At 33.1% G+C, this 11,573-nt stretch overlaps 2 protein-coding genes across 2 annotated transcripts in view; one reads left to right on the top strand and one right to left on the bottom strand.

Moving 5' to 3' along the window:
• The first annotated feature begins 10 nt into the window (after positions 1-10).
• Positions 11-4,100, top strand: LOC106176278 (countin-1-like). The gene is made up of 7 exons (XM_013558595.3): positions 11-87; positions 977-1,190; positions 1,610-1,745; positions 1,939-2,051; positions 2,465-2,563; positions 2,889-3,029; positions 3,370-4,100. The coding sequence occupies exons 1-7, from the start codon at positions 82-84 to the stop codon at positions 3,453-3,455; spliced, it is 795 nt and encodes a 264-aa protein (XP_013414049.1). The 5' UTR covers positions 11-81; the 3' UTR covers positions 3,456-4,100.
• The window catches only part of LOC106176283 (2-oxoadipate dehydrogenase complex component E1-like), a 165,029-nt gene continuing 155,807 nt past the window's right edge, over positions 2,352-11,573 (bottom strand). The window contains exons 9-27 of the mRNA XM_087004769.1: positions 11,452-11,563; positions 11,114-11,211; positions 10,824-10,893; positions 9,766-9,839; positions 9,395-9,538; positions 9,009-9,124; positions 8,830-8,905; positions 8,243-8,434; positions 7,840-7,941; positions 7,528-7,656; positions 7,146-7,266; positions 6,692-6,831; positions 6,291-6,447; positions 6,001-6,101; positions 5,598-5,699; positions 5,166-5,411; positions 4,790-4,853; positions 4,540-4,625; positions 2,352-4,229 (exon numbers count right to left, since the gene is read on the bottom strand). Of these exons, the coding sequence (XP_086860895.1) occupies positions 4,095-4,229; positions 4,540-4,625; positions 4,790-4,853; positions 5,166-5,411; positions 5,598-5,699; positions 6,001-6,101; positions 6,291-6,447; positions 6,692-6,831; positions 7,146-7,266; positions 7,528-7,656; positions 7,840-7,941; positions 8,243-8,434; positions 8,830-8,905; positions 9,009-9,124; positions 9,395-9,538; positions 9,766-9,839; positions 10,824-10,893; positions 11,114-11,211; positions 11,452-11,563 (2,265 nt within the window). The 3' untranslated portion in view covers positions 2,352-4,094. The remainder of the gene's footprint in view (positions 4,230-4,539; positions 4,626-4,789; positions 4,854-5,165; positions 5,412-5,597; positions 5,700-6,000; positions 6,102-6,290; positions 6,448-6,691; positions 6,832-7,145; positions 7,267-7,527; positions 7,657-7,839; positions 7,942-8,242; positions 8,435-8,829; positions 8,906-9,008; positions 9,125-9,394; positions 9,539-9,765; positions 9,840-10,823; positions 10,894-11,113; positions 11,212-11,451; positions 11,564-11,573) is intronic.

Raw genomic sequence — 11,573 nt, 5'->3', positions numbered from 1 at the left:
GAGCAAGCACCTTGGAGACTGTGTCATGTGACCAGTCATGTGCTCTTTTTACATCATACAAAGAATATTACACCGAGGAACATGAAGGTAGGTGTAAACAGTTATTAAGCAAAGTTTGGTTAATTTTAACGCTAATATTTAGATTTAACCATTTTGCATTTAACTTTATTTTTTTGACTTTGTATTAGACAACAGTGATGTGAGTTAAACAAATGTAAACAGAAAATAATTAAATGTTTGTTGCAGTATTCTAGACTTGTTTGTTACATCGCCTTGGCATCTGAACTCATATTTCTTTCCACATACTTGTTAGATATGTATCTAAAAGGTTAAAATGAGGATAAATCTTTTACTTTACATTAAAAAAGTAAATTTCTTTAATATAAAAAATGTCATCGGTGATTTGCGTTGATAAAAACTTTTTTATTTTCACTTAACGTTCATTAAAAAAGCCACCCATGTTGTCAGTTACATGTACAGTGTATCAATCCATACAGAATTTAAGTGTTATGAATTGTAATATGTGCTTTTTTTTATTTATTTTCTATTTTTTCTTCATTTTTTAGATTTAAAATATTGAAGATATTAATATTTGTTTATTCCTTTATTTCGAAAAAAATAAAGCATTTTAGTAACTTAGATGCATTTACCCTAGTGAGTTGGATCAACCTTAGTAAATGGTTATCAGTGCTAGGCCAAAGATCAGTTAATATCAAGATGTTCCCACTAAGAGATAAGCTATTGTTTAGGTGATAACAAACCAGTGCAATGGCCAAGAAATTGATATTACCAGTTAAATTAAACTTCTGAAATAATTAAGTAATCAGTGGAACTGTCACCTACTGAAATTACTTGATAATCCTTGTTGTTGATCGTTTGTTCTATGATGATTTTAAAAAGCCAATATAAGTAATGAAACAAGATAAATGATTACAGATCATGTTTTATCATTTTCAAGTGTGCCTTGTTATTTAAGTCTGTTACAGTTTTCCTAGCTGCAGTGCTTGTGCTGGAGGCAACTGCACTGCCGACAGTCCTGCGTTTTAGCCAAGAGAGAGCTGTACTCAAGCCTCAGTTGGTAAGGCTCCACCAAGTCCCTATAGTCAAGGACAAGGTGGGAGTGGACCTGTGCCCAACCTGTGTTGACTTTACAACACAAGCTATCAATGCCTTGTTGGAGATCATCTTAAGTATGTATTAGGGGTTCATAGATCAAAACAAGGTTCAAGTTAGGAATATTGTCACAGAGAACAATCACCGTTTTTTATAGTGTTTAATTTAAAAAAAAATGAAATGTGGTATTTGTATGTTTCAAAAAACCAAAAATTAAAGAGAACATTTTTGTCAAATTCAGCATTGTATTGGCATGTCTGAGATAATTTCACAATATCTTCACAAATGAACTGTGAAATTCATGTGGCTTATTTGGTTTATTAATTTCCATTAAAAAAAGAGACTGGATCCATTCAGGATAGGATCAGATAGAATGGGGCATGTTAAATACTATACATATATATATGTGTGTGTGTGCTAGTTTTGCCAGTACATTAATATTAGGTACCAAACCACAAACATGTGAATAGCCAGTCTTTGTTCTGTTATGTTACAGATGGAGGGGTACTGACCGCCTGCTCTGACCTCTGTGGTGCTTTGGCAAACAAGACTGGCAGCCAAGCAGTTGGTGCTATCTGCGATGTTCTTTGTAGTATAGTAGGAGTTGAAGAGTTCATCCAACTTATACAAGAGTAATACATTTCCCTTATTTGTTTCAGTTAGATTAGCTTTTTCATTGATTAATCAAATCTGGCATTGAATAACACTGCATGGCAGCCATGTTCAAGTGTCGTACCTTCCTGCCTCTGTTTTCAAAATGAAATACAATTAATGTTGAAATTTCTTCAAGGTAAAAAAAAAAATCATTATTTTATTAAATTTTAGTGCAGATCTTGATCCCATTTACTTCTGTGAGTTGATCACTGTGTGTCCAGTCTTTGATTCAGGAGATGCCAATATCACAGCACTGACTGTCAAGCCTCCACAAGGCCCTCAAGGTAAAACATTGGCCTGACCTTTTCAGGTACCAGGGTTCAGTTTAATTCATTGTGTAATACCCTCCCTCCCACACACATTTTTAGAGAAAGTTTTGTTTTTTGGGGGGAAATTGCTTTCTTCCTAAAATGAAGAGAATCAAATTTAATATGTCATGTTGCATGTTTATTCATCCTGAGTTTTAGAGTCTACAAGGATGAGAGGGATAAATTTACCATCAGAGGAATAAAGTTCAAGATGATTAAATTTGAAAACATAATAGTGACAAAACTTTCACATTATGATTCAAGGTCCTCCAAATAAAAAAAATCTTACCTTGCATTTATTGGTACAAACCAACAGGTTTGATATTACAAAATATATAATGATAAGCTAACTACTATTGTATAAATGTTATAAATTTCCCTTGGTATAGGTACATCCTTTATTGTGGATATCGAATACACAAGCAAAAATGGTACCGGAACTGGAGAACTTGTTATAGAACTTGATACTGTTGATGGTATTCCAGTAGGTGAGTAGCATTCAGTCATGAAGAATTTATTCTAAAAATCATTTCATATGATTATGCTCTAATGAGTCACAGACGATTTTCAGAGTATGATGTCAAAACTAATGGTATATCTGCTTTTCATTGCCATTTTCCAAGGCTGAGAGATATCACAATGATTAAACTCAGGGCACTCATTTCACATAATGGACCCCCCCCCCCCAAAAAAAAAAAAAAAAAAAAATTTTTTTTGAATATTCAGTATTGAGAGAAAAAAATAAAAATCACTTAAGATACTTTTAACATGTCATAAGTCCTCATGTAAATGGAAAAAAAATTCTTTTTATAGCTTCAGCCTTTCTCCAGCAAAAACAACCCCCAGGCACATATGGCAGTAAAATAACAATCCATGCAAAGCCAGACCCTGACTGCGACCCTACACAAGGGCCCTGTGAAATGTGGCTGCCTGGAACCTACATTGTCAAGATTGGTGAGCTAGTATAATATTGCTATCATAACATATATTATTATTATAATAAGTAAGTTCTATTCTGACAGGAATATATTCTTTTTGTTGATTGCTGCAAATAAAGTCCCCAGGTAGAAGAAGATTACAACATGGAAATTCCAGTGTTGAAGACTTAGACCAATTTCCATAGAATTAACTGAATTCCATTAAGTGACAGTAATTCTAATTAAAGTCATAATCATAATATCAATCTTTTAAATATTAAATGCCAATGCATATTTTCAAATAATTTCATGTACAAACTAAGACAAAAGCAATGGTCAGTGATATCTATGGTTATCTCTGGTGATTTGATTTTCAGCACTTTGCAATGGTGAATGTGGCAGCTTGCATCCTCATAGTCAAATCTATGATACAGGATCAACCAACTTCACCATCACCGGCTAAAGGTTCTCTGCATCCAGATGCAAGAAATCTTTGCTAGAAGATGCAAACTGCATATGAATTGTGTTCATCTGATGAAGACTAATGCACTTTTGACATTTAAAAAAGAAAAAAAATGTGCATGACATTCTTTAAAAGCACATATGTTATTAAACATAACAAAGAGTGAATCTATCCCAAAAATGCCAATCACAATAAATAAAAGTTGCATTATTTTCAGTTCATGGCATGATATTGCAAAACCAGGAATTTAGTACCACACCATAATATACCTTACTTAATGTTAAAAGATATTATGCATAAAATAATTACTGACTTAGTTCATGGTAAAATTTCCCTAATCACAACCTTTCCTTAATTACTGTATCTTGTACCTTAAGTACGTACTGTATCTTGTATGAGAATCAGAACAGTCACTTAACTTATTTTAAAACATTTCAAATGTGTAAGTCTGAATTTGTGACAGACAAATTATTTAGAGGTAATTCGGAATGTGGATGCAATGCTTTATCTTAAGCACTTCATACTTTCTACATCTCCTTACAACAATCTTACACATTAGTTGAAATATTTTGGATGTACTTCACTGGAAATGTTTTTCTGACAGTGCATATCATAACTATGATGATTAAACCCATTTTATCAGCACCTTGCTCTGAAATAGTTATATTTTTTTTTAGCAAATGTTCTTTCCAATATGTCCAGAACTTCCCTCTGGTGCACTTGTCCAATGCCAACTGCAGGTGCTGCCAGCGGTCCACGACCAACATATGCCAGCTGATTGAAAAAGAAATAATAGCATTATTCAAGAGGAATATTGAAACATTAAATAAGAATCTAAATCTTGCAAGTAGCTACCCTATAAAATTTATTGACCGTATATGTATTTCTCTGATGTTCAATGAGTACTGTGCTTCTCTAAACACAAGCTACTTGTTCAAATTTCACAATTTATACTGCACAAGTCATTTACATTATCCATTCTCAGTTCATTGTTTCATAAATCATTTGTTATTTTACAATTTCAGTTAAAAATACAATAGTTTCTGCACACTATTTAAGAAACAAAATTAGTTTTTCTTTTTACCTTGCAGCCAACAACTTTCTCAAATCTTGGGGCTATAAAGGACCAAGCTCCTGAATTTTGGTGTTCCTCCTGACTCCAAATGAATTCTAAAACATCCAGAGTATACAGTTTGCATTTGATAATCATAAAATTAATATCATTATTCTGGAACTTCATGATTTGAGAATTGGCAAAAAGCAGTGGATTTTGCAGATTTTTAGATATTATCTGCCATATAAATCATATGTAATAGCTTGTAATTTCAACCTACCTGTAGCACTTTTGTATTTGTTCAATTCTTGCATAAGAGATTTTGCTGGGAATGGACAGAGACACTGTTGAAATAAAAAATAGTTTTGAAATTTGTGAAATGTACACAGCTTTTAATATTATAAATTTTGAAGTGCTCAAGATTTACCTGACACCTGCTCCCCTGTCAACAAAGTATATAAGACAAAATAAATTAAGAAATTTATGTATACGTAATTATTAGGCTGTGAACATCTATGTACCCTGATAAATAATATTTACCAATTTTCATAAACCAGACTTCATCTGAACCAACCTTTCCTTTGAACAAAAACTTTCCTTTCCTAATGGAAAATCAGTTTAAAGTTCCATCATCTATTAGTATGAACCATGCATACCTCAAGTCTGATAAGTGCAGTATCTTTAGCTCCAACTGTTTCCCTCTGTTTATGCAAGGCATAGTAGTGCTGCCCAGAACAGAACACTACCCTCTTGACAGCATTGCCATCTATTTCATTGTCTCCCAGTACTGGACAGAATGTCTTGCCTGGTGCCAGATCCAACATACTTGACGTAGCTGCAGGAAGCCGCAATATCATCTTAGGAGAGGCCACAATAAGAGGTTTTCTGAAATTCCGCACCATCTACAAGGCAAAGCGACAAGACAATATTCAAATCACTTTTAAATATGTTAATAAATCCTTAAAAGTACATTAATTAATACAGTATATAATATAATAATTAGCAAATAATAGTGCCTAAAAAGAGACTGACAGCAGAGCATTATGTCATACAAGATTAGAATCAAAACTGATCTTAAAGGAACCTACCTGCCTCCTGAGGAGATGAAAATACTGGGCAGGTGTTGAGGGATTTACAATATGCCAGTTGACATCATCCCCATCAAAACCATCTTCTTTGCTATCACATTGCTGATCAAAATATGAAGATTTTGGTTTGTCATTTGTATTTTAACCCTTCAAAGTAACTGGAGGGGGGTGGGTATGTCAAAAATAATGGATGTCTTCTGCACCTTTAGGAAACTTTCCTTTGAGGTAGCCAAACTGTGCAAACTCAAAATGAAAGAAAGAGGAGAAGAAAAAAGAAAGAAAAACATTTATCATGAAATCTCTTTTCAGAGAGTTTGCTGACAGCTTTCACAAACTTTAACCCACCATATATATAAAAAGATTCCAAATATTTGGCTCTCTACATAGATGTTAAGGTACCAACCAGTAAGAATCTTTCAATTCTACATGAAGAATGCTCAGGGCCTTCACCATCCATACCATGGGGTAGCAACATCACCAAGCCACTCTGTAGGAGCCATTTGGCTGATATGAAATAAAATAAAAAAGTTTCCAGTCTGTAGTAATAAAAGTTATTTTATAAACACTTGATTGGAATGGACTAGGCATGTTAATGCAGTTCCTGAAAAAAGGACTTCATCTAACTCTTTCAAAAATTAAATATTTGGAGTCTATCCTAACGTATTAACCTTCAATTTGTGAGCACATACTTACTTTCACCGGAGGCAATGTACGTATCAATTATAATTTGAGCTCCATTGAAGAAATCTCCAAACTGTGCCTCCCAAATGACTAAAGATATAGGATTTTCTGTACTCATTCCATATTCAAAGCCAAGAGCTGCAAGTTCTGTAAGAGCACTGTTGCAGACCTGTGAGCAAAACAACCATTTTCATTCTTGTAAAGTTTATATTTTAAGATGGATTATTTTGCAGTGTTTAAGAATTTTTGTATCATTATCAATATGACAAAAATGGCCAATATATTGTCAAAATTTAAATTAAGTATAATTTTTATAAAATTATTCAAAATAATATTAAAATTATTATATAAATCAACTGAAAATTTGATTCAGTCTGTACCTTATCAAATTTAAAGTCTACACTATTTCAAACCTCTAGAAACCCCTTTTGATGATCCGTCATGTGGTTCAGAGGAATAACAATCCCATCGTGTGATTGGTCGACCAGCATCATGTGACGATGGCTGAAAGTGCCCCTCCCAACATCTTGCCCACAAAATCTCACATTGTAACCTGTTACACAAATCATTATTTGGTAAAAAAAACATTCAAGGAGAAATAATTTTTAAAAGACAAAGGTATTTTGTAGCTGTTCTTTTTTTCTTCTTTCTTCAGAGCATTCAAAACAAAACATTTATCAGAAGCTTCCACAGATCTTAATCTACTGTATTTTCCTAAGCAAACTATCATATTACTGTATTATAATCATATAATATAAATTTAAATGCTGAAACAATAGATAATATTCCACATTCTCCATCAAGTTGCCTTCGGTTTAGATTTGTCCACAGTGAGAATGTGAAATACTGCTCATACTTCCTACTTGCCTTGCCAAAGTAAAGAGCCTATGGCCAAGGCTTCAGCAGTTGCCCAGTCCAAATTAGACCCATCCTCTAACTGCTGAACACGCTTGTCAATGTGATGCTTAGATAGCGTATTATGAACTGCCTGTAAAAATCAAATGCTCCTTTGCAAAATTTCAGATCTTGCCCCAGGTGTTACCAATACAACCAAACAGGAAGGGAAATTAGCAGAATTTTAAAATCTCTAATTATAACAAAAATATTAGAATTCAAAATCACAAATATTACCTTCTATTAATATATGGAAAACAAGATGTTATTCTTGAACAGAATTATTCTCTAGTAATTAAGTGGTTAGCGTAAAACCACTACATTATCATGGGGTGTAGCAATGAAACCTCACCACATCATCCTGTACTGCCACAGACTTAGCACCAATATACTTCAGGAGATCAGTGGGCACCCCAGTGTCCCATGTTGTTTGACTGGCAGGTGCTTGGACATAACCTGGCCAGTGCTTCTCCAAGTGATATGCCTAAAGAGAGAGCAAATAAAACTTTCAAAGAATGTCAGCTTCCTCCCAATATACCTCTCTCTCTCTCTTTATCTGAAATTAGTTTAGATGTTGTAAACCATTAACAATTTGCAAAATATGTTCAGAATCAAACTTCATAAAGATGCTCTATTTTTCATGGAAAAAGTCACACTACACCCTTGCCTTGGGAACGTGAGTATCAATATTAGTCATTTCATTATTGAGTTCTTTATTCCAACTGGCTACTGCTGAGTCCAACTCCTCCGTAGAACAAAGACCTGTTTCCTGAAAGAGTTTCAATGCAAGATAAGATAAAGGCACTGGAAATTGATTAGACCTATTTTTAATGAAATGACTATTACAGTACATGCACTCTGATGGTACACCCTCTACCATCTTAAAATGAACATTTTGCTAATATGTCAGAAGTATGACAAAATGCTTTTAGACTCTACAATATGGGTATGCACTCAGTACAAAAACAGATTTCAGGGCAAAACAAAAAAAAATTTTAAAAAGACCAATTAAACTGCATAAGCTTATATGTTATGATTTTAGTCACTTCCTAAAATTTAAATTTACTTACTACAATATTTGTTGCATAGAGATCTGGTACGTTAGCTCTGTTCTTGATGATTTCATACATAAGTGGCTGGGTAAAAGAGGGGTCATCTAACTCATTATGCCCCCATTTTCTATAACAGATGAGGTCTATCACAATGTCTTTTCTAAATTTCTGTCTGTATTCCATGGCAAGCTGGGTAGCTCTAATTACTTCCTAAAATGGAAATTACAAATAGACAGCAATGCTTACAGATAAACAGTTCAAAGTTTAAACATATATATATATATATATATATATATATATATATATATATATATATATATATTTGTGTCTGTTCATAACATGGGTTAATAAAAACTCTTGATTTGTTTGCAAAAGGGAGACACAATAATGGTTATCAAAAACTTGATTTTTAGAAGAATGTCTTAATTTATATGTAAATTTACATTTATGTAAAATAGAAATATTTTCAATTACCTATATTTTTCTGTTTTCTGCACATATCTTATGTATGTGCTAATAAAATTATCCTAAAATAGGTGTGGAATAAAAATATTGTACACCTGTCAGCATTTTCATCAAAATAGTATTTCTTTATGGCGCTATACCTCAGGGTAATCTCCATTTACATGTATCACTGGACAAGCATTCATTTTTGCCAAGTCACTGCAATACAGAGATGATCTGAAACAAAATAGAGAGCAGCGATTGCACAATTTTCATCATTCAATTTAGAAGCAAAATACCCTTGATATTATTGATATACTAAAATCATTCTGAACCATACCTTCCCCTCTCAGATGGCGTAGTGAATCCCAGCTGGTTGTTGATTATGAGGTGCACACTTCCTCCCACAGTGAAATGTGGAGTGTTGGCAATCGCAAAGGTTTCTGCAACCACACCCTGAAATATGGATTTCAACATCAGTCAGGCTTTCTGTAGGTACATACTTCTGTTTTCCCTTCCAAAAAGCAAATTGTCAAATACTTTGTTTTCCCATTGTAAATCAACAAAACCACAATGCTTACTTATTTTCAAATATAAATCTGAGAATGAGAATAAAAACCAAACATGTCATTATATATTCTGTATATAAATAGTACAAGGAAATCTGCCTCATTACAATAAACATATTTTTCAAAATGTATATAGAATAAAAAAAAAATGCCACACCTGTGCAGAGAATGAAGCATCTCCATGGACTTGTAGACACAGCACCTTATCCCCCATCACAGCAGCTGGGTCATCAGAGTAATGTCCATCTTTAAGTGTCTGTTGTCTTCCTCTGGCTTTACCAACAGCTACTGGCTTGCTGGCCTATGCAAACATGACCATACTTTTAATAAATCATATTGCTTACAGCTATTGCAACATGACCCTTTCTTCCCCATGTCAAAATTTCAACCAATAATGTGTCATCCTCCATAGTCAACTTGCCACAATAAATCATGCTATTTATTAAGATCGATATTCCATAGAAGCTAACTGGGCAGCAACTTAAATTATAAGCTAAATTACAGTTTGTAGAAAACTTATCTACTGACCTCCAGATGAGATGGATTTGGAATCATTGTGACACAGATCTTCTTTTCACCATAATTTAAATCTACTGAAGAAGCTGGAATATTTTTCAAAAAAGTAGCATTTAGTCCATGAAGGTTTAAGAGTTAAATGCATGCATATCATTGTAATGATTTTTAGTACTTATCAATGCTGTTTTTTCATAAAATCTCCATTTGTTGGACACTAACTAGCTTAATTACATAAATGTTTGTTATTTTCAATTAACCTGAATATTAAAAATCTCAATTCTAATATCTAAATTTATATAATCAAATTTTGTTTTAATAGTCTTAAGGTTATTGTAACCCTTTATTATCATCCAGATACCGAAAATGAATTTTTCCTACATCTAATTATTCAATAATGCAGCTATCTTTGTGCTTCTTTAAAACAATGAAAAAAACTCCCAAAAATAAAAAATATTGGCAATTTTTCATTGCATATACATAAGCATAGGCAACTTAAAGCTTTAATCGTCAATTTAACACCTTTCTATTCTGAAATGAGCAAGCAATAGGCATGGGGTGTAACATCATCACTGAACAAGATTTTATCACAAAAATCGGCAGAATTGACCAGGAGAGTATAAGCTACAATCCTGTGCCACCATTTTGGTGTAAATGCTTTTGTTATGGAGTTATGATCCCCTAATTACAGATTTTCATTAAACGAAGGCATTATTTTGCTTTATCAACAATAAAATCTGAACTATGACTTTTAAGAAAAATCCCTGGCAGGGCTTTTAGAGTACTAAATGGTGTCATTAAATTGATGTTGAAATGGTGATTGTGGATGCTCAGGTAAAAGAAAAATCAGAGAAACCGATTTTTTAGTTTTTACCCCAAAATCACAATTGTGACATCACCCAAAAAATGACATATGTGTAAATTTAATCAATTTAGTCACTGATCACTGAACATTTATTTATAACCCAAAAGAATGTATGTAAGGCAGTAAATAAGGAGTTTTGGGCAAAGGGTGACAATATCCTTAAGAGCATAAGCAAGAATCACTTTTCACCCTGCTCTGTTTCACTTACACGTACTTAGATTATGTAATACTTCCCCACTGCCTTTCACACCAGGAGGAAATTCACTGATACCTTTCATCTACAAAAGAAAGTCAGCAAAGCCAGTATAAGAGTTGCCAAGACAGTAAAGTTCAGCCAAATGATTGTCATATCTATTTTTTATTCATTATGCAAGAGTCCAAAGTTTACTTCTTTCACAGATCATAATCACTACTACCTTGGATCCATAATAAAATAAAATGAATCAAAGTTATTACAACTACATTCTAAAGAGCAGAATATTTCATAACAAAAAATACCTTCTGAAACATCTGCACTGGTGGAAATTTGAGCATGCATGTCAGCAAGTTGAGTCTTCCTCTGTGAGGCATAGAAATTATAACATCCTGAATATTAACTGTAAAGCAAAAAGTAAGACTGGCATTTGTGGGATATATATATATATATATATATATATATATATATATATATATATATATATTGAAAATCAGTTTATGTAAATACAGTGAACCACCAGGTGAACTTCAGCATGAGTGTACACCTCTAAAACACTAAACTACATGTAATACAGCAATTACCAATTTTCAAGGTTTTTATTTTTCAACATTAAATATTAATATTACAAGTCTGTACTTACGCTCAGCAGATCTTTCAAATATTTCTTGAAAAAATCCCATCATGCTCTCTGCTCCTTCACCTCCATACCGCTTCACAGTGGAAAATTCAGTGTGAAGAAAGTGATCAAAAGCCTAAAAAAGT

Source organism: Lingula anatina, chromosome 2 (genome assembly GCF_051362555.1).
Source record: "Lingula anatina isolate TDL-2025a chromosome 2, LinAna3.0, whole genome shotgun sequence".
Lineage (NCBI taxonomy): Eukaryota > Metazoa > Brachiopoda > Lingulata > Lingulida > Lingulidae > Lingula > Lingula anatina.
The sequence above is the reverse complement of the archived record's forward strand: the minus strand, read 5'-3'. Positions and strand labels throughout refer to the sequence as shown.

Bases quoted from the DNA above. Each gene is read 5' to 3' on its own strand.
- LOC106176278 (XM_013558595.3), top strand. The intron at 1,191-1,609 runs GTATGTATTAGG...GTTATGTTACAG, and splicing joins CTTGTTGGAGATCATCTTAA to ATGGAGGGGTACTGACCGCC. The intron at 1,746-1,938 runs GTAATACATTTC...ATTAAATTTTAG, and splicing joins TTCATCCAACTTATACAAGA to TGCAGATCTTGATCCCATTT.